This window comes from Anomaloglossus baeobatrachus, chromosome 4, assembly GCF_048569485.1.
Source record: "Anomaloglossus baeobatrachus isolate aAnoBae1 chromosome 4, aAnoBae1.hap1, whole genome shotgun sequence".
Taxonomy (NCBI): Eukaryota; Metazoa; Chordata; class Amphibia; order Anura; family Aromobatidae; genus Anomaloglossus; species Anomaloglossus baeobatrachus.
The window spans coordinates 515,048,029-515,071,443 of record NC_134356.1 but is presented as its reverse complement, the minus strand read 5'-3'; the positions used below and the strand labels follow the sequence as shown (position 1 = coordinate 515,071,443).

The window sequence follows — 23,415 nt, the reverse complement described above, 5'->3', positions numbered from 1 at the left end:
CAGGACTGGGGCTGTCTATACATTTCAGGACTCGGGCTGTCTATACATTTCAGGACTGGGGCTGTCTATACATTTCAGGACTCGGCCTGTCTATACATTTCAGGACTGGGGCTGTCTATACATTTCAGGACTCGGCCTGTCTATACATTTCAGGACTGGGGCTGTCTATACATTTCAGGACTGGGGCTGTCTATACATTTCAGGACTGGGGCTGTCTATACATTTCAGGACTCGGGCTGTCTATACATTTCAGGACTGGGGCTGTCTATACATTTCAGGACTCGGACTGTCTATACATTTCAGGACTGGGGCTGTCTATACATTTCAGGACTGGGGCTGTCTATACATTTCAGGACTGGGGCTGTCTATACATTTCAGGACTGGGGCTGTCTATACATTTCAGGACTCGGCCTGTCTATACATTTCAGGACTGGGGCTGTCTATACATTTCAGGACTGGGGCTGTCTATACATTTCAGGACTGGGGCTGTCTATACATTTCAGGACTCGGCCTGTCTATACATTTCAGGACTCGGCCTGTCTATACATTTCAGGACTGGGGCTGTCTATACATTTCAGGACTGGGGCTGTCTATACATTTCAGGACTGGGCCTGTCTATACATTTCAGGACTGGGGCTGTCTATACATTTCAGGACTGGGGCTGTCTATACATTTCAGGACTGGGGCTGTCTATACATTTCAGGACTCGGGCTGTCTATACATTTCAGGACTGGGGCTGTCTATACATTTCAGGACTCGGCCTGTCTATACATTTCAGGACTCGGCCTGTCTATACATTTGAGGACTGGGGCTGTCTATACATTTCAGGACTCGGCCTGTCTATACATTTGAGGACTGGGGCTGTCTATACATTTCAGGACTGGGGCTGTCTATACATTTCAGGACTGGGGCTGTCTATACATTTCAGGACTGGGCCTGTCTATACATTTCAGGGCTGGGGCTGTCTATACATTTCAGGACTCGGCCTGTCTATACATTTCAGGACTGGGGCTGTCTATACATTTCAGGACTCGGCCTGTCTATACATTTCAGGACTGGGGCTGTCTATACATTTCAGGACTGGGGCTGTCTATACATTTCAGGACTGGGGCTGTCTATACATTTCAGGACTGGGGCTGTCTATACATTTCAGGACTCGGCCTGTCTATACATTTCAGGACTCGGCCTGTCTATACATTTCAGGACTGGGGCTGTCTATACATTTCAGGACTGGGGCTGTCTATACATTTCAGGACTGGGGCTGTCTATACATTTCAGGACTCGGCCTGTCTATACATTTCAGGACTGGGGCTGTCTATACATTTCAGGACTGGGGCTGTCTATACATTTCAGGACTGGGGCTGTCTATACATTTCAGGACTGGGGCTGTCTATACATTTCAGGACTGGGGCTGTCTATACATTTCAGGACTCGGGCTGTCTATACATTTCAGGACTGGGGCTGTCTATACATTTCAGGACTCGGCCTGTCTATACATTTCAGGACTCGGCCTGTCTATACATTTCAGGACTGGGGCTGTCTATACATTTCAGGACTCGGCCTGTCTATACATTTCAGGACTGGGGCTGTCTATACATTTCAGGACTGGGGCTGTCTATACATTTCAGGACTCGGGCTGTCTATACATTTCAGGACTGGGGCTGTCTATACATTTCAGGACTCGGACTGTCTATACATTTCAGGACTGGGGCTGTCTATACATTTCAGGACTGGGGCTGTCTATACATTTCAGGACTGGGGCTGTCTATACATTTCAGGACTCGGCCTGTCTATACATTTCAGGACTCGGCCTGTCTATGCATTTCAGGACTGGGGCTGTCTATACATTTCAGGACTGGGGCTGTCTATACATTTCAGGACTGGGGCTGTCTATACATTTCAGGACTGGGGCTGTCTATACATTTCAGGATTGGGCCTGGCTATACATTTCAGGACTGGGGCTGTCTATACATTTCAGGACTGGGGCTGTCTATACATTTCACGACTGGGCCTGTCTATACATTTCAGGACTGGGCCTGTCTATACATTTCAGGACTGGGCCTGTCTATACATTTCAGGACTGGGCCTGTCTATACATTTCAGGACTGGGGCTGTCTATACATTTCAGGACTGGGCCTGTCTATACATTTCAGGACTGGGGCTGTCTATACATTTCAGGACTGGGCCTGTCTATACATTTCAGGACTGGGCCTGTCTATACATTTCAGGACTGGGCCTGTCTATACATTTCAGGACTAGGATATGTTCGCGTGATCATATTTGCGATTCAAGTGCTGTCCTTGAAAGACAGGACAAGTACACAGACCAATATTATTTAATGGAGCAGTGCAGATCAGCATTTTTTTTTCCACTGACTGAATCTGTATGTAAATATAACTGAAGCATACACTAATTTCTTTTGCATGTTGGAAGATAATGGCCCATTTAAATCTATGAGTGTAAAGAAAAAATCCAAAACCAACAGAGCTACAGTATAGCATACAGTTTTTGTGGATAAAATTGCAATTCTTCAACATAGGAAATGGTATTTAAACTTGTACATGTTTAACAAATGCTACTGTATAAAAACGGATTGCATACAGATAGAACATTATTATTATTATTATAGTGCCATTTATTCCATGGCGCTTTACATGTGTAACGGGATGCACATAATAGGGACAAGTACAATAATCATAAACAATACAAGTCACAGACTGGTACAGGAGGATAGAGGTCCCTGCCCGCAAGGGCTCACGATCTACAAGGGATGGGTGAGCAGGGGCGTAACTACCGTGGTCGCAGAGGTCGCAACTGAGACCGGGCCCAGCAGCTTAGGGGCCCGCTCTGCAGATCAGCAAGCAGTTCCTTTCTGTGAGAGGAGCTGCGCTGATCTGGCGCAGACCACACAGCCGCTATATGACCCGGTGCCTCCGCCGCTGACAGTGGGCCCCCCTACCCGTTGTCAGCGGCGGCGGCACCGGGCCCCCCTCCCCCGTCATCACGCACAGCAACAATGAAGAAGCGTGGAGTGGCCCGTGCAGCTTCATGCTCCTTCATTCTTCATTCGTCACTCCTGTGCGTCCGCTGTGCTCAGACTCAGAGCATAGAGCACAGGGCAGGAGGACGCCGACCTCAGGTGCAGGGGAACGGAGGAGAGATGAGGACGGAGCAGCGGGGAACGAGGACATGTGAGGACAGCAGCGGGGGAATGAGGAGAGCGGTAAAAACTTGTTTGTTTTTTGTTTGTTTTTTTAAAACTCAGTGCATACCCGGGGGCCGGGGGACCATGGGGGGCTGCCAGCAGTATACATGGAGCATGAGGGGACTGCCAGCAGTATACATGGAGCATGAGGGGGCTGCCAGCAGTATACATGGAGCATGGGGGGGGCTGCCAGCAGTATACATGGAGCATGGGAGGGCTGCCAGCAGTATACATGGAGCATGAGGGGGCTGCCAGCAGTATACATGGAGCATGGGGGGGCTGCCAGCAGTATACATGGAGCATGAGGGGCTACCAGCAGTATACATGGAGCATGGGGGGGGGGCTGCCAGCAGTATACATGGAGCATGAAGGGATGCTAGCAGTATACATGGAGCATGAGGGGGCTGCCAGCAGTATACATGGAGCATGGGGGGGGGCTGCCAGCAGTATACATGGAGCATGGGGGGGGCTGCCAGCAGTATACATGAAGCATGGGGGGCTGTCAGCAGTATACATGGAGCATAGGGGGGCTGCCAGCAGTATACATGGAGCATGGGGGGGCTGCCAGCATTATACATGGAGCATGGGGGGGCTTCCAGCAGTATACATGGAGCATGAGGGGGCTGCCAGCAGTATACATGGAGCATGGGGGGGGCTGCCAGCAGTAAGCATGGAGCATGGGGGGCTGCCAGCAGTATACATGGAGCATGGGGGGGCTGCCAGCAGTTTACATGGAGCATGGGGGGGCTGCCAGCAGTATACATGGAGCATGGGGGGGCTGCCAGCAGTAAGCATGGAGCATGGGGGGCTGCCAGCAGTATACATGGAGCATGGGGGGGCTGCCAGCATTATACATGGAGCATGGGGGGGCTGCCAGCAGTATACATGGAGCATGAGGGGGCTGCCAGCAGTATACATGGAGCATGGGGGGGCTGCCAGCAGTAAGCATGGAGCATGGGGGGCTGCCAGCAGTATACATGGAGCATGGGGGGGCTGCCAGCAGTATACATGGAGCATGGGGGCTGTCAGCAATATACATGGAGCATGGGGGAGCTGCCAGCAGTATACATGGAGCATGGGGGGGGGGGCTGCCAGCAGTATACATGGAGCATGGGGGCTTCCAGCAGTATACATGGAGCATGGTGGTGGGGGGGGCTGACAGCAGTATACATGGAGCATGGGGGGGCTGCCAGCAGTATACATGGAGCATGGGGGCTGTCAGCAGTATACATGGAGCATGGGGGCTGCCAGCAGTTTACATGGAGCATGGGGGCTGCCAGCAGTATACATGGAGCACGGTGGGGGGGGCTGACAGCAGTATACATGGAGCACGGGGGGCTGCCAGCATTATACATGGAGCATGGGGGGCTGGCTGCATTATACATGGAGCATGAGGGGGGCTGCCAGCATTATACATGGAGCATGGGGGGGAGCTTCCATTATACATGGAGTATGGGGGGGGGCTTGCATTATACATGGAGTGTGGGGGGGGGCTTGGATTATACATGGAGCATGGGGGGGCTGTCAGCAGTATACATGGAGCATGGGGGGCTGCCAGCAGTACACATGGAGAATGGGGGGGCTGCCAGCAGTATACATGGAGCATGGGGGGCTGCCAGCAGTATAAATGGAGCATGGGGGGGGGGCTGCCAGCAGTATACATGGAGCTTGGGGGGCTGCCAGCATTATACATGGAGCATGAGGGGCTGGCTGCATTATACATGGCGCATGGGGGGGGGGGCTGCCAGCATTATACATGGAGTATGGGGGGGCTTGCATTATACATGGAGCGTGGGGGGGGGGCTTGCATTATACATGGAGCGTGGGGGGGCTTGCATTATATATGGAGCATGGGCGGCTGGCTGCATTATACATGGGAGGCCTGGGGTGAATTATAATATATGGAGGACTATGGGCCCAGTATGGAGTACTATGGGGTGAATTACAATACATGGAGAACTATGGGAAATGCATTATAATACATGGAGGACTATGGAGCTGCATTCTAATATATGAAGGGTTATGTGGGACCCTTTATACTATATAGAAGGCTATGTAGGGGCCATTATAGTATTTGGAGAACTATATACTGTACAAGGGGGGACAAAGATACAAGCAGGTGATGAGAACGTTTTGTGCTGAGGGAAAAGGGCTCCTTCCCTCAGCACCCAGCTTTCCCATGCTCTGCTATACATCTCTCAGCACTCAGCTTTCTCATGCTCTGATATGGGTAAGCTGGGTGCTGGGGGAAAGATGTATAGCAGAACATGGGGAAGCTGGGTGCCGAGGACAAGATGGATATCAGAACATAGGGAAGCTGGGTGCTGAGGGAAAGAGCCAAGTGTCAGCGTCATTATCCCATACCCCAAGTGTCGGTGTATGTAGAGGGGGGGGGCCCAGGTCCAAACTTTGCACCAGGGCCCATCAAACTCTAGTTACACCACTGTGGGTGAGGATAGAGTAGAGATGACAAGAGAAGAAAAAAGTAATTTTTTAAAATTTTCTGGATGACATTCTGATGATTTTATTTATACGCTTGTGTAAATCCGGCCATAGACGGACGTTACCGGACAAGCAAGGTACTGGAGTCACCAAAAAACAAGAAAAAAATGCGATTTTTGATAAATGACGTTAATCTGGGTTTAAAATAAGTGATACAATACACAAACTGGTCATTGTATTTATACAGAACATAGAAGGAAGAAGTTATAGATCATTTTTGATGACATTTTAATATTTGGCATTTTCTTGTTTTCTTATCAAGGGAACTAAAGAAAGAAATAATGGATCGGTTCACATCTGCACCTTCTTTAGTTTAAAGCAGAATAGGTGAGTTCTGGTTCTTATCACATTTTTACTTATTACTTTATGTTTAGGATTATTATTTAGAATAGATGTTTGAATTTCTTGTTTGTATATATTTCAAAATGTAAAGCAGCGCAGAACATACTGCTTTGTGCATGATGTTAACAATGATGAGTGGCAACCATTATATTAGTCTATACGTTTTCTTATTCTTTAGAGGTGTTAATGATACACTCATATTAAAAAGTTTGGGCACCCCTATTAATGTTAACCTTTTTTCTTTGTAACAATTTGGGTTTTTGCAACAGCTATTTCAGTTTCATATATCTAATAACGGATGGACTGAGTAATATTTCTGGATTGAAATGAGGTTTATTGTACTAACAGAAAATGTGCAATCCGCATTTAAACAAAATTTGACCGGTGCAAAAGTATGGGCACCCTTATCAATTTCTTGATTTGAACACTCCTAACTACTTTTTACTGACTTACTAAAACACTAAATTGGTTTTGTAACCTCATTGAGCTTTGAATTTCATAGGCAGGTGTATCCAATCATGAGAAAAGGTATTTAAGGTGGCCACTTGCAAGTTGTTCTCCTATTTGAATCTCCTATGAAGAGTGGCATCATGGGCTCCTCAAAACAACTCTCAAATGATCTGAAAACAAAGATTATTCAACATAGTTGTTCAGGGGAAGGATACAAAAAGTTGTCTCAGAGATTTAAACTCTCAGTTTCCACTGTGAGGAACATAGTAAGGAAATGGAAGAACACAGGTACAGTTCTTGTTAAGCCCAGAAGTGGCAGGCCAAGAAAAATATCAGAAAGGCAGAGAAGAAGAATGGTGAGAACAGTCAAGGACAATCCACAGACCACCTTCAAAGACCTGCAGCTTCTTCTTGCTGCAGATGGTGTCAATGTGTATCGGTCAACAATACAGTGCACTTTGCACAAGGAGAAGCTGTATGGGAGAGTGATGCGAAAGAAGCCGTTTCTGCAAGCACGCCACAAACAGAGTCGCCTGAGGTATGCAACAGCACATTTGGACAAGCCAGTTACATTTTGGAAGCAGGTCCTGTGGACTGATGAAACAAAGATTGAGTTGTTTGGTCATACAAAAAGGCGTTATGCATGGAGGCAAAAAAACACGGCATTCCAAGAAAAGCACTTGTTACCCACAGTAAAATTTGGTGAAGGTTCCATCATGCTTTGGGGCTGTGTGGCCAATGCCGGCACCGGGAATCTTGTTAAAGTTGAGGGTCGCATGGATTCAACTCAGTATCAGCAGATTCTTGACAATAATGTGCAAGAATCAGTGACGAAGTTGAAGTTACGCAGGGGATGGATATTTCTGCAAGACAATGATCCAAAACACCGCTCAAAATCTACTCAGGCATTCATGCAGAGGAACAATTACAATGTTGTGGAATGGCCATCCCAGTCCCCAGACCTGAATATCATTGAAAATCTGTGGGATGATTTGAAGCGTGCTGTCCATGCTCGGCGACCATCAAACTTAACTGAACTGGAATTGTTTTGTAAACAGGAATGGTCAAATATACCTTCATCCAGGAACTCATTAAAAGCTACAAGAAGCGACTAGAGGCTGTTATTTTTGCAAAAGGAGGATCTACAAAATATTAAAGGGAACCAAACATCAGCATTTTCCTATATAAGGTGCAGCCAGTGCAGTACTGGCACTATCAGGCACAGGCTGTACATACCATTAGTGGGCAGCTCGGGTGTTTAGGCTGTGAAATTCAACTTTATAAAGTTTGAAAATTCCTGCACTTTTTGATTGACGTGTGCACCTCGCTGCTAATGTCCGGGCGGGTTATGCACGATTATGCAGACGTTTCCTATGATATCGTCTGCTGCAGCTAATCAGGGTAAGATCAGCTGTTCTCCAGTCCTGTTGTGACTGCGCGTGCTCCCGCGGTCACAACAGATCTGAACAAGCGAGGGCGCATGCGCCGCCCTCTCATGTACCGCCCTCTCATGCACCATAATACTGTGGGCTTCAGAAACATGGCGCCGGAGATAAGTGCTATGCACAGGTGCTAACTCCGACGCCGTGTAACAGAAGATTAGAAATTTACATACGGCCAGTGAGAGGGAGGAACAGGTGGGGGGGCGGGGATACACGTGCATAACCCGCCCGGACATTAGCAGCGAGGTGCACACGTCAATCAAAAAGTGCATGTATTTTCAAACTTTATAAAGTTGAATTTCACAGCCTACACACCCGAGCTGCCCACTAATGGTATGTACAGCCTGTGCCTGATAGTGCCAGTACTGCACTGGCTGCACCTTATATAGGAAAATGCTGATGTTTGGTTCCCTTTAATGTCACTTTTATGTTGAGGTGCCCATACTTTTGCACCGCTCAAATTTTGTTTAAATGCGGATTGCACATTTTCTGTTAGTACAAGAAACCTCATTTCAGTCCAGAAATATTACTCAGTCCATCAGTTATTAGATATATGAAACTGAAATAGTTGTTGCAAAAACCCAAATTGTTATAAAGAAAAAAGGTTAACATTAATAGGGGTGCCAAAACTTTTTCATATGACTGTAAATTTACATAAGAATGAAGGACTGTTCTTTGAAAAGACAAATAGTTCTAATAGTGTTCAGAGATTACCGTATGTAAGTGTAAGATACTTGAGACTCTTTAGGAATTGGATGGATAAAGTCCACCAGAAAAAGAACCCAAGTGATTCTCATTAATACAGTACCGAAAGGATCCTCAAAACATTTCTAGATGTTGAAAATAAGGAGGCAGATGTCTGATTTACTACAGCACAAGATCGCTTTGCATACGCAGTAGATTTTGGCACCGGTTCATAAAAAGTATGTTATGGAGCTGGAGGGAGATCAGAAGCAGCAATCGCAATTAATGAAGGCAATAACATATGAGTGATCTGATAGATTGTCCGAAATGAGCTTGTTTAGATTTTTTTTAAAAAAAGGCCTCTATATGGGTTCATGACATTTAAAGGCTGCACACATGGGTCTAGGATATTCATCAATGGTTCCCATGAGTTTCTATGGCTTTCATTCACAGTGTACATATATTGTGCAAAGCCCATCTCGAAATACATAAACTGTGCCATGGATATAGTTATGGCTTTTATTATATACAGATGATAATCTTGTGTTCTAGCACGGGAGTGTATCCAACATCTCTCTGTTGTAAAGGGCAGAATCCTTTTCCAGCAAACAGAATTGTGTAATTCACAGTACACAGCTAATACAGGAGCATATTGCACTAAAACAATCAGTATTTATTTATTTTCACAGTTTAATTATTAATCAACTTCAACCCATAGCCTTACATGGTGATCCAGAAAAAGGCAAAAACCCCATGAGGCAGACAGTAAGCTCCATAATAGGTGAAAAATTCCTTCCTGACTCCACATACAGTAATCAGACTAGTTCTCTGGATCGACGCCCCATCACAGAATCTAGTGCACATAACCAGTAATATTATGTTTTTCAAGAAAGGCGTCCAGGCCTCTCTTAAATTTTAGTAATGAATCAACCATTACAACATTATGAGCCTCACTGCTCTAACAGTAAAGAATATGCGTCTGAGATTATGATTAAACCTCCCTTCCTGTAGATGTAGTGGATGCCCCCTTGTCCCTGTTGCAGGCCTAGGTGTAAAAAGATCATCTGTACTGTCCCCGCATATATTTGTACATTGTAAAACGATTGCCCCTTCGTTTTTCCAAACTGGAAAAACCCCACAATTATTAACCTGTCTTGGTATTGCAGTCCATCCATTCCCTTAATAACCTTGTTTACTCTTCTCTGCACCCCCTCTGGTTCAGCTATGTCCTTCTTATACACCGGAGACCAAAATCCTACACAGTATTGTAAGGGCTCATGCGCACGTAACTGCTGATTATTCTGCAGCGATTTGACAGCACATGTGCGCGTGAAATCGCTGCAGAAACCCTGCGTAATGAATGCAGTATTTTTGTTAAAAAAAGCCGATTTCCTGCGCTCTGGCTGCTGCCCCCACCATAGACAGAGCGGGAGCTGCATCCAAAGCGCACGGAATAATTGACATGCTCATTTTATGAACGCACAGATTTGGGGCAAAATTTTAGCACACAAATCGCTGCGTTCATAAAAGCATCGTGCACACGGATTATGCATAATCTACATAGACTGTGCAGGGGACGCAGGACGCATGCATTTACGCTGCAATGCTATACGCAGCGTAAATGCATGTAAGTACGCAACGTGCGCATGAGCGCTTAATCAGATAAAAGTCAGGCATGTCTCCTTATTCGGATTGATGAATCACAGAAAAGAATGTGTTTATGAAAAGGGCCATCTAATATAATGGCTATGTGTTTAATCCATGAAAAACACAAATAGAACACGTGACAAAAAATAAGTTAGTATGGAGCCTTCTCTGCTCTCAGTCTGTCCTGTCATTAGGAAGTGCCGAAAGTATTTTTAGTACAGATGATTGAATTTTTTGAAATATAAATAGGGTGATTGCCTGTGCGTCCGCTCAATGGCTTGCAAAGGCCCCCACAACGTGATCGCGGGGTGTCAATAAATTATTATGGCAGCTGAAAGTCTACTGAAGGCTCCTGGCATTGCAATCTTGTTAGCCCTACAACCCGAGCTTGATTTACACTATATACTAGAATATTGTTGTATACTGTACAAGCGGCCAAATAATTGTAACTGTAAGGCTGTGTGCACACAGCGCGTCTTTATAACGTTTTTGGTGCAGTTTTGTCCCAAACCTGTATGCTAATCCTTATGCCATAAAAGTCAATGAGAATCCTGACGTTTTGTGCACATCTTGCTTTTTTACCTTGCAGATTTCCAGCAGAAAATAAACTGCAGCATGTCAATTATGTCAGCATTTTTACCAGCTTTTTTTTTACACCCCAAATGCATGGAAAAAAAAAGTGTCAAAAACACACCGAAAATGCATTAAAAGTGCAGTAAGAACACACTGCAAAAATGCGGGTTTCTTTCTTATAGGAAATGCAGATTTGGTGCACAAATTACTGCAAGCAAATACGGTACTCAGTATGCGCCCATAGCCTTTGTCCTATGGTAGTTAAAAATAAAAACACACACACATATACATATATATATATTTATATAAAAATAAGAGTAAAAATCTAAAAGTTTTACCTAATTTTCCCAGTTTTAATATAAAGAAATAAAAATAAAAGGCCTTAGGGCTCATGCGCACGTAACTGCTGGTTATTCTGCAGCGATTTGACAGCACATGTGCGCTTCAAATCACTGCAGAAACACTGTAGAATGAATGCAGTATTTGTGTTAAAAAAGGCGATTTCCTGCGCTCGGGATGCTGCCCCACCATAGACAGAGCGGGAGCTGTATCCATAGCGCACGGAATAATTGACATGCTGCTTTTATGAACGCACGGATTTGGGTCAAAATTTTAGCATCCAAATCGCTGTGTTCATAAAAGCAACGTGCGCACGTATCATGCACAATCTACATAGTGTCACGGCCGGGCGGTCGGGCAGACCCAGGAGGTGGATCCACTGGACCGAACTCTAAGATGGAGGTAGGGAGTCCGGCAGCTGAAGCACTGAAGGGCAGCAGGATAGTCCGTGCAAGTGAAGACAGCGGAGGAGTCCCTGGGACCACGGAGTCACAGAAGGTAGTCTTGGTGACGTAGCTCAGGTTCGGAGGCCGAGATGATATCAGGCGGAGTCCGGAACCTCTGGAGCAAGATGACGGGTCACCGCAGGGATCCGAGATGGCAGGTGCTGTCGGATGGCAGACGGACAGCGTGCGGGGTTCGGGATACGGCAGACTGGATGGCGAGGCAGGTACGGCTCTACAAAGAGAGATAGGTGAGTACAGGCACATAAACACCAGGAGACCTGACTCCTAGCTCAGGGAACACGAAGATCAGGCCCCGCCCCCTTGGACAAGAACCCCCTTTATACCCTGAACCTGACTAACCTCATTTCCTGTTACTGGACGCTGGCCCTTTAAGAAAGGGTCAGTGACCGCGCGCGTGCCCTAATGCGCATGCGCGCGGCCCGGGTGCCAGAAGCCAGGGAAGGAGGCTGCGAGGAGGACGCAGGAGAGCCGGCCAGGGCCTGGGAAGATGTCGGACGCCGGGATCGGCGACCCGAGGACCTATGGAGGACGGGCACCGGAGGCTGGGACGAGGGGAGCGTGGCAGGTGAGCCGGGGAGCGGGGCTGAGGACCCGGGGAGGGGAGCCGAGGACCCGGGGAGCGTGACAGTACCCCCCCCCCCCACGCCCCCCTCCCCGCAACCGGGACAAGAAGGCACGGATAAGAGGAGTGCCTACGTTCTCCCTGGGCTCCCAGGACCTATCCTCAGGACCATACCCTTCCCAGTCCACCAGGAAGAACTGCCGACCTCGTACGGTCTTCATGGCCACGATATCCCTTACCGCATAGATGTCATCATCGGCAATAGGTGGAGGAGCTGGACTGGCAGCAGCGGAGAAGGGACCAAGGACCACCGGCTTGAGCAGGGAGACGTGGAACGAGTTGGGTATCCTCATCGTGGCCGGGAGCTGCAGCTTGTAGGAGACCTCATTGATCCTGGTGAGGACTTTAAACGGCCCAATGTAGCGAGGACCCAGCTTGTATGAAGGTATCTTCAGGCGGACGTACTGGGAAGAAAGCCAGACGAGGTCTCCAGGAGAGAAACACGGAGGATCCAGGCGTTTCTTGTCTGCGTGTCTCTTCATCCGCAGGGAAGCACGTCCTAGAGACACCTTGACAGAGTCCCAAATGGTGGCAAAGTCACGGGCTACTGTATCTGCAGCAGGGACATCCGAAGAGGGGGATACAGGCAATGGGATGGAAGGCTGAAGTCCGTAAACAACATGGAAGGGAGAGCTGGAGGACGACTCACTGATGTGGTGGTTGTGGGAGAATTCAGCCCAAGGTAGAAGAGCGGACCAGTCGTCGTGATGGGCGTTAACATAGTGACGTAGAAATGAGGTCAAGATTTGATTGACCCTCTCTACTTGGCCATTAGACTGAGGATGGTATGCAGATGAAAAGTCCAGAGTCACTCCCAGATGGTTACAGAGAGCCCTCCAGAAGCGGGAGGTGAACTGAGTTCCTCTGTCTGATACGATGTGTAATGGAAAGCCATGCAAGCGGAAGATGTGTTGTATAAAAGCGTCCGCGAGTTCCTGAGCAGAGGGCAGTCCAGCCATAGGAACGAAATGGGCCATTTTTGAGAACCGGTCCACCACGACCCATATGACTGTGTGCCCGGATGACAATGGCAAGTCCGTAATAAAGTCCATTGCTATGTGTTGCCACGGAATCGAAGGTATCGGCAGAGGCAGAAGGCGGCCATGTGGGAGGTGTTTGGGCGTCTTGTTTCTGGCACAAGAGGAGCAGGCAGAGACAAAGGCGGCGACGTCCGTGCGAAGAGATGGCCACCAGTAATGGCGTACAATTGCACCCCATGTTCTCTTCTGGCCTGCATGGCCGGCTGTTTTTGAGGTATGACCCCAGTGTAAGACCGTTAGCCTGTCGGTCTCCGAGACATAGGTCTTCCCAGGTGGTATCTGGGCCAGAGTGACAGGAGCCACCGGAACAATCTTGCTAGGAGAGATGATAGGCTGGATAGTCTCTTCCTCCTGTTCCATGGGCATGAGAGACCTAGACAAGGCATCAGCGCGTACATTCTTGTCCGCTGGTCGGAAGTGGAGCTGGAAGTCAAACCTGGCAAAGAATAAGGACCACCTGGCTTGCCGTGGGTTCAGTCGCTGAGCGGACCGCAGGTATTCCAGGTTTTTGTGGTCCGTGTAGATAATCACGGGGTACACTGCTCCTTCCAGGAGGTAGCGCCACTCCTCCAGAGCCAGTTTGACCGCCAGTAATTCTCGGTCACCGATGGTGTAATTACGTTCGGGTGCTGAGAAGCTCTTAGAGAAGAAACCGCAGGTCACCATCTTCCCGGAGGAGGATTTTTGCATGAGCACTGCTCCGGCTCCTGAGGAGGAGGCATCCACCTCCAAGGTGAACTGGCGGTTTAACTCCGGTCGGTGGAGTACAGGGGCGGAGGCGAATGCTCGCTTCAAAGAACAAAATGCGGCGTCTGCCGCAGGTGACCAGTCCTTAGGATTAGCCTCCTTTTTGGTCAAAGCGGAGAGAGGAGCGGTCAAGGCAGAGAAGTGCGGGATAAACTGGCGGTAGTAGTTGGCGAATCCCAGGAAGCGTTGGATTGCCTTCAGTCCAGAAGGCGGAGGCCAGTTGATGATGGCGGAGACCTTCTTGGGGTCCATCTGCAGTCCAGTATCAGAGATGATGTACCCCAGAAAGGGGAGGGAAGACTGCTCAAAGACACACTTCTCATACTTTGCGTACAGGCGATTCTCTCTCAGTCTTTGTAAGACCAGCTGTACGTTTTCTCTGTGGGTTTGGAGGTCCGGAGAGAAGACAAGGATGTCATCTAGATAAACAACCACACAGATGTAGAGAAGGTCCCGAAACACGTCGTTCACCAGTTCTTGGAAGACGGCAGGAGCGTTACACAGACCGAAGGGCATCACGCAGTACTCATAATGTCCATCGCGCGTATTAAACGCGGTTTTCCATTCGTCACCAGAGCGGATGCGTACCAGATTGTAAGCACCCCGAAGATCCAGCTTGGTGAACACACGAGCTCCTCTAAGCCGGTCAAATAATTCGGGAATGAGCGGCAGGGGGTATTTGTTTTTCACGGTGATTTGGTTGAGACCCCGGTAGTCTATGCATGGGCGTAAGTCGCCCTCTTTCTTCTTGACAAAGAAGAAACCTGCTCCAGCAGGAGAGGAGGATCTCCGAATGAACCCTCTTGCTAGGCTCTCTGAGATGTAATCTGACATGGCCCTGGTTTCGGCTGGAGATAAAGGATATATCCGTCCTCTAGGTGGGGTTGTCCCTGGAAGCAGGTCAATGGCACAATCGTATGGACGATGTGGCGGCAGTACCTCGGATTCCTTTTTGTCAAAGACATCGGCAAAGGACCAATAGGCCGAAGGCAGCCCCGTTAGGGTCTCAGGAACCGGGGGTCGTCGGAGGGGTGGTATGGACTTTAGGCACCTCTCATGACACGAAGAGCCCCAACGGGTGACTTCGCCAGTACCCCAGCTAACCGATGGTTCATGTGTCCGCAACCATGGGAGTCCCAACAGGATCTGGTGGGACATGTGTGGGAGAACATAGAGAGCGATGTTCTCGGTGTGAAGAGCACCGATGCGTAGTTCGACAGGCCTGGTGATCAAGGAGATGGTATCAGAGAGAGGCCTCCCATCCACCGAGGCAATCACTAGGGGTTTGTCGAGTGGCATGACAGGCACCCGGTACTTGTCCACCGTGGCCTGCTGGATGAAATTGCCTGCTGCCCCGGAATCGAGGTAGGCATCAGCCGTGAACCGCGTCTCTCCCGTGGTCACTTGCACTGTCCATGTAACTGGGTCAGAGAGGGTCCCAGCACCTAGGGTGGCCTCTCCTACCAACCCTAGGCTTTGGAGTTTCCCGGCCTCTCTGGACAGGAGCGTAGCAGGTGGGTGTCCTCACCACAGTAAAAGCAGAGGCCCTGGGCGAGCCGCTCTGCTCGACGTCGTTCAGACTGCCGCACTCGGTCGATCTGCATGGGCTCGTGGACGGGAATCCCAGCTGTTGATGACTGAGGAACGGAGGACTTCTGCGGCGGAGGAGAATGCCGTACCGGGCGTCTCTCCCGAGATAGCTCTTTGGAGCGCTCCTGAAAACGTATGTCCACACGAGTTGCTAGGGCGATCAGTGCATCTAGGGTGGAGGGCACGTCCCGACCCGCCAACTCATCCTTGATGCGACTCGAGAGTCCTTCCCAGAAGGCGGCTGTTAGGGCCTCATTATTCCACCCGAGTTCTGAAGCCAAAGTGCGGAAACGGATGGCGTATTGACCCACCGTCAGTGTCCCTTGACGTAGGCGGAGGAGTGATGAAGCAGAGGCAGAGGCGCGTCCTGGCTCGTCAAAGGTACTGCGGAAGGCCTGTAGGAACTGTTGAAGATCCTTGGTCATGGGGTCCTCCTTCTCCCACACGGGGTTCATCCACGCCAGCGCCTCGCCCTCTAGGTGGGACATTATAAAGGCGACCTTGGCTTGGTCGGAGGCGAACAGATGTGGCAGCTGCGTGAAGTGAAGGGAACATTGGTTTATGAAGCCCCTGCAGGTCTTGGGATCTCCAGCATACCGAGGAGGTGACGCCAAACGGAGTCGGGAAGCATCTGAAGAGGCTGCCACTGGTACGGGAGCCATGGCTTGCCTGGCGGGGGACCTGGGTGCCGCAGGCGTCATTGATGCTTGTAATGTGTACAGGCGGGTGTCCACGGAGGTCATGAATTGCAGCATGCGGGTCTGGACTTCACGCTGGCGTTGGAGTTCCTCTTGCAGGGCCATTAGTGCAGCAGCGGGATCCATGGCCTGATCTTACTGTCACGGCCGGGCGGTCGGGCAGACCCAGGAGGTGGATCCACTGGACCGAACTCTAAGATGGAGGTAGGGAGTCCGGCAGCTGAAGCACTGAAGGGCAGCAGGATAGTCCGTGCAAGTGAAGACAGCGGAGGAGTCCCTGGGACCACGGAGTCACAGAAGGTAGTCTTGGTGACGTAGCTCAGGTTCGGAGGCCGAGATGATATCAGGCGGAGTCCGGAACCTCTGGAGCAAGATGACGGGTCACCGCAGGGATCCGAGATGGCAGGTGCTGTCGGATGGCAGACGGACAGCGTGCGGGGTTCGGGATACGGCAGACTGGATGGCGAGGCAGGTACGGCTCTACAAAGAGAGATAGGTGAGTACAGGCACATAAACACCAGGAGACCTGACTCCTAGCTCAGGGAACACGAAGATCAGGCCCCGCCCCCTTGGACAAGAACCCCCTTTATACCCTGAACCTGACTAACCTCATTTCCTGTTACTGGACGCTGGCCCTTTAAGAAAGGGTCAGTGACCGCGCGCGTGCCCTAATGCGCATGCGCGCGGCCCGGGTGCCAGAAGCCAGGGAAGGAGGCTGCGAGGAGGACGCAGGAGAGCCGGCCAGGGCCTGGGAAGATGTCGGACGCCGGGATCGGCGACCCGAGGACCTATGGAGGACGGGCACCGGAGGCTGGGACGAGGGGAGCGTGGCAGGTGAGCCGGGGAGCGGGGCTGAGGACCCGGGGAGGGGAGCCGAGGACCCGGGGAGCGTGACACATAGATTGTACAGGGGACGCAGGACGCATGCATTTACACTGCAGTGCTATACGCAGCATAAATGCATGTAATTACACAACGTGCGCATGAGTCCTTAGTGTTGTTGCATTAGTGACTTGTATAGGGGTAAAGCTATGTTCTGCTCATTAGCATCTGTGCACCTTTTAATACATCCCATTATTTTATTACCCTTGGCAGCAGCTGCCAGACACTGGTCAGTAAAGTTGAGTTTCCCATCCACCCATAAACCCAAATCTTTTTCAGTGACAGTTTTACCCAGTGTTTACAATTAAGTACATAGTGATACATTTTATTTCCTCTCCACAAGTGCATGACCTTAAATTTATCCACATTGAACTTCAATTGACATTTCTCATTCCAAGCCTCCAACCCACACAAATCCCTCTGCAATATTAAATTATCCTCCTCTGTATTAATTACCTTGCATAGTTTAGTATCATCCGCAAATAATTAAATCCTATTAAGAATACTGCAGTGCTTACAAGCTCTTTTTAATAGATCTTGTAAGTAGTGATGAGTAGGGAGCATTTCCAATCTCGGGTGCTCGGTACTTGTAATAAGCAGTTTGACGCTCGGTCGGGCTCGACTCGTTTACTGGATATAATGAAAGTCTAGGGGGAACTCAGGCATTTTTACAGAAGATCTTCTGGAAAAATTCTCAAGCCCCCCATTGACTTCCAACATATTCCGTAAATATGTTGAGCCCGTCTGAGCATCACATTGCTTGTTACGAGCACCGAGCACCCGAGAATAGTAGTGCTCGCTGCTCATCACTACTTACAAGATCTATTAAAAAGATCTTGTAAGCACGGCATATGCTTGGCCACAAATGCTAGACTGCAGCTGTTGTTGGTATCTTAGACAATGCATTAAACAATAAAAATAAAAACTCTTCTGTTCTTCGGAATGGAGGGGATTTTTAATAACAAGGAAGGTGCACAGTCGCTTATATTTACAAGCAGCTTTGAATTTTAGTGATGTTATATTTTTAGATCATTTTCTAACATGTAATAAAGTCCAGGATATGAATGTGCTTCTCCCTCTAGATATGACATTGCGATGAACAGCTATGACTTGTCAACTCATCTCTATAAGCTGTAAAACAAAATATGCGAGTATATTTAACGCCAGGGAGATGTCAGCAGCACATGTCCACAATCATTACTGGCGGAACATCCATCTATAAACTGTCTACACAACAAACCTTAATAAGTAATAATCCGGACCTGACTCATCTGCAGCGCTCGCTCCTATTACTGCGGAGCGAGTCAGAAGGAGCTAAAACAACAGTAAATTAAGTCCTCATCCTTGTCCAAGTTCTGTGGACAGAGCAAGGAATCCGTAATCCAATAAATATTTCTCAGCGTACAGATTGCAGCACATTTATGATGTAAGAAGGAGCTATAATATTTATTGTGAAAATGAATGATGGCTGTAACACTCACAAACTTGGGAAGGGTCATAGAGGGACAGTGAAATGTTTTATTGCTACACCCTGGTCTATATAACACCCGTTCATTCATCTGATCATTCCTGCTACGCTATCTCCATACTCTCAATATCCCTATGAGCCAGTCAATTGCTTATTCATACTAACAGGACTCCATATGTCCTGTGAGCGTCTTCAGACCAGAACAACATTAAAATTGTAGAACAACAAACGCATGTAACGGTGAAAAAACTCACACAAGGGAAACAGAGAGTGTATGGAAAACAGTACATATGACAAGTGTTAATGCAGAACATCAGTTACTAATAAGATTGGTTAAATTAACAAACTATAAAACAAAAAAGATCTCAAGAAGCAAATAACAAGTGCACATACCAAAATGAGGTACCAACCCCGCAAGCTCTCTGCACCCTGATGTACATCCCGCTCGAACTCCTTTATTGCTTTTATACAATTTTTGATGATCACTATTTTATCCTGATGCAGAGTACTGTATTTGCTTTTTCAGTACATATTTGGGATAGTTATTCTTATCCTCTGATTGACATCTCACTGTCAATGTACAATGTACAATCTCTATAGAGATAAATGAGGATTCTGGTAGTGATTGCTAGTGGCTGCAGACATGCGCTGTAGCGCTGCTCACAGGACCTTCTCTAACAGCAAATAAGAATGCATGAATGAAAGGAGGACCTGCGTTGATAGGCAGTGAAGCTATGAGGATAAGAAACAGATTCACTGATTGGGCTTAAACATATTATATTTATTGGCTATTAGTGAGGACTGACTATTCATGATTGATGTCAAATCTGACCAGTCATAGGCTATGAATGAAGGACAGACTGATAGGTCTTCTTGTCATTGGTTTTAACCTCTGCAGTTTGAAATGTTTTTGATTGGCACTAATTAAAACGTTCCCCAATTGGTTGTATGCCATCACAAACAGAGGGTTTATGTGCGGCCCCCACGTCAGCAGCCGAGCTGCTCGGATCCAGATCCGCGGTGGCTCGAGGGGCAGTCGTGCGGCCATTACAATAAAGGGGGAGTATTTACAGGGGACAGTGTCTAAAGTTCGTGACGCCACCCATGGTGTGTGGTAAGGTGGAGTACCACCACTGCAGCTGGGAGTACCCGGGGGCGATGGAGTGGGCAGCCAAGAGTTTAACCCCTCCACGGGTAGGGGGAATGCCCCAGGGTTCGGTGATGATGACGGGGATGTGCCATTGGGGAGGTAAGGGTCACTTGCGTACTCACTCAGTCCATAAAGCTGACACCGACAACTTAGTAAACCAATGTTCTGGACACCGCTGCCGCTGAGGGGAGCACACGTTTGGGTCCCGTTCCCGCTGGTGTTGCCTGATGATCTGTGACCTTTCCCTTAGCACCTTGTTCTCTTCTTAGTTGCCCTCTATAGCTTGAAACTAGTCGGGTCCCGCTCCCCAGTGTGGCTAACTCAGGAATCTTGCTCTCAGGGTTCACACTTGGGATTTCCTGGACTGTTTTATTGGAAAGTCCTATCCCCCTCGTTGCACTAGTACCCCGATTTTGGAGCGGGTGGAGAGTGGATCTTGAAAGCTCCGTTCTCGTCGGGTGAATTGTCAGGTTGCCTGAAGGTACTCCCTGACCTTCGGTCCACGTACCCCGTCGTGCTCTGGTACCAGCCCGGTGATGGTACAAGGCCGCCGGCTGTCCTCCACGACAATACCGTGCCCCTTGTCACGATCCCCTGTGACCGGGGGTCCAGCTCCTACTAGGCCCAGACCACCGTCTGCTACCTAGTAACTTCCAAGGAGCCCAGCTCCTGACCTCTCTCCTTCACTTCCAACACTACACTGGCCTACTCCTGACCTTCCCTTAACCAACCCCCCAAGTGGGCGACCCTATTCCACTTAGGCCGTCCAGGTGTGTCTGGTGGCTGTGGTGCACAGTGTTCCTAGGATTTTGATTAGCTGGTTTTGGCAACACCATTGGTTAGGGACCCGTAACCAAGGAGGAGGTGGATATTGCACAGAAGGGCAGATTGCACAATATCCTGTGACGACCTGATAGGCCAGGGCGTCACATTTACAAGGGGATTTTTTTGTCTGTTTGACTCATTCCCCCTGATGATGCCTGTATAAGTGAAACATGTTGGGGAGGCTTGACTCTTAGGTTTTAAACAGCCAGTATAGAGACTATCTCTATGGTGAATGATATTGACACGCGGCCGGTGTCTTATCCATTGGAATTGATAAGATTTGTGCTACTAGCAATAATAGTCCCATACTGTGCTTTTTTTTTTAAAGTAATTTAGTGCTTCACTATTTAATATATAAATTTTAATTTAAGTTTTATTTATTAGTCTTTAGTACAGGGGTTTAGTTGCCTTTGACAAATTGTAAAAAAGATACATCATTGGTGGCACCTGTGCGGCCACACACGGACCCACATGGTAAGCTGGCCCATTTCAATCTGAAAAGCAGGTGGAATTATGATGACCTATAGGGCTGCAAAAGGAGCATAAAATGTTTTTGCATAGGGGTCCTCTTCTGACTGTGTCCATCAGTAATTTTAACCCAATACATGCTCTGTTGTAAGATGAGATAATCAATAGTGCTGGCTGCCAGTAGCATTGTGCCTAAATGCTTATGTGCTGCATATACATAGGGTTACATAATACGCTAGATAGATACATACAGTAGAAATTAAACAAAAGTGAATTGACAGACTGGTGCAAGTTACATAAGACATTCTGCAGAGTGGTGATGATGATCATGAGCACTCACGTAATGTCAATGGTTCCATTATGCATTAAAATCATGAGTTCTGGTCTTCAAAATGTTACATATAAACTATGTGTAATAATAATTTTCTTTGTACTTTCAGGGATAATGTCTCACTCTGGGTGATGTAGGCCTAACTCTTGACATGCCCAACAAATATGGTTACGAGAGAGCCAGCATCTTTTTGTCCTCGTTAAAGATGGACAGACAGAATAGTACTGGGAAAAAACTCAAGAAGCCTAAAAACTTCCGGTCTATATCCAAGTCTCTTATTCTTTGTAACACCAAGAACAGTGATGATGGGTCCAGTCTGGAAGAGAAGTACTCTGAAATCAATGAATTATCACACTCAAGTATACGAGAGGCAGAGTCTTCCACAGCTGATACACAGCACAACAATAGCATAATGCCTGATCTCACTGGAAAAACAACTGCTCTGTCCAAAAACGATCCCATAGATAAAACTACATACAAATCATCTCTAAAGGTAAGTTATTCTGTGGTTAGAAGCTTTGAAAAAAAGCTAAATGACAATGGTTGATAAAAAATGTTGATGTAGATGCCATCAGACTATGCTGCTTTGTGTGAGGGCATTAAAGTGCCACGACAGGTCTGTTATTCCATTAATAAAGAATACACTGGATGCACAGCTTAGTACTACTTACTACTTAGTGACGCCACTTGTGGGGTCGAAACTGTTTTCTGCTGGCTCCTATTCTTCTTACAATGTGCAATGACAGTGCGCTGTGGTGCCGGCTCATCAATTCTGATCAGGGTTGGCGAGGGACCGCACTGTCAGTGTGCACTGAGAAGAACAGTGCACAATGACAAGATTCTACTGAACGTCAACTGCCAGCCGGCGCATGCTCAATAGCCCCTGATACAGATGTCTCTGATGACAATTAGTTTCAGGGTGGGGACAGGAGCGATGGAAGTGATTACAGTCTGAATCCCTGATGACGACTAGTTTGACTATCCCAACTTGGACTGGGATTATCAAACAAAGCGTCATCAGACAGGAAGTAATATAAAAAAAATAAAGCAGTAGTGACGGTAGGATAGGGAATTTTCAAGTAAAGTATATTAGAAAAAGGATTAGATTATGACATTAGATAGATAGAGATTTAGGAGTAAAATAAAATTTAGTTTCGGACCACCCTTTTAAGCCTTTTGGGGAGTGCTGATTTTTTTGTTTTTGTGGTGTTGTTTTTTCCCTCACCTTCTTCCAAGAGACATAACTGTTTTATGAGGGCTTGTTTTTTGTGGGACAAGCTGTAGTTTTGAGTGACACCATTTATTTTACCATATCATGTACTAAAAAAAAAATGAGAAAAAGACTCCACGTTAAATTGTGAAAAATCTGCAATCCCGGCATTGTTTTACAGATTTGGTTTTAAAGTCTTTCATTGAATGACTTGGAAACTTGATCCTCAAGGCCAGTATGATTACTTTGATGCCAAATTTGTGCAATATTTTTTATTATTATTTTAATGGTCAAATAAAAATACATTTGTAAAAAAAAATAATAATCTTCTGTCGCCACTATTTTATTTTTCTCTCCGTGGATCTGCATGAAGGTTTATTTTTTAGTATGCTGAGCTGATGTAATTATTACGCTATTTTGGGGTATATATGACATACTAATTATTTTGTTGCATTTTTAAGGAACTGTGAAGACTTTAAAAAAAACTGTTTTTGTTTTTTTTTGTTGTTTTTTTTTTCAATTTATGTTTACAATAATTTTAGATTTGAAATGACCGAACTTTCATGGAGTTAGTAAATGCAAATATATTTATTATTATTTTTTTATTTTTACTTCTTTATTTTAAAACTGTGAAAATTAGGTATTAAAACTTTTAAATTTTTCTATATTTTATGTATAATAATATATATACTTTCGGCACTTCCTAATGACAGGATAGACAGATGTAGAGTGC

General features: G+C 47.3%; 1 protein-coding gene across 4 annotated transcripts in view; it reads left to right on the top strand.

Moving 5' to 3' along the window:
* Positions 1–23,415, top strand: part of IL16 (interleukin 16) — a 160,927-nt gene that overhangs the window by 42,468 nt on the left and 95,044 nt on the right. For all 4 annotated transcript variants that reach the window (XM_075345862.1, XM_075345860.1, XM_075345861.1 and 1 more), the window contains exons 2-3: positions 5,970–6,034; positions 21,582–21,965. In XM_075345862.1, coding sequence (XP_075201977.1) covers positions 21,624–21,965 — 342 coding nt within the window. In that variant the 5' untranslated portion in view covers positions 5,970–6,034; positions 21,582–21,623. The remainder of the gene's footprint in view (positions 1–5,969; positions 6,035–21,581; positions 21,966–23,415) is intronic.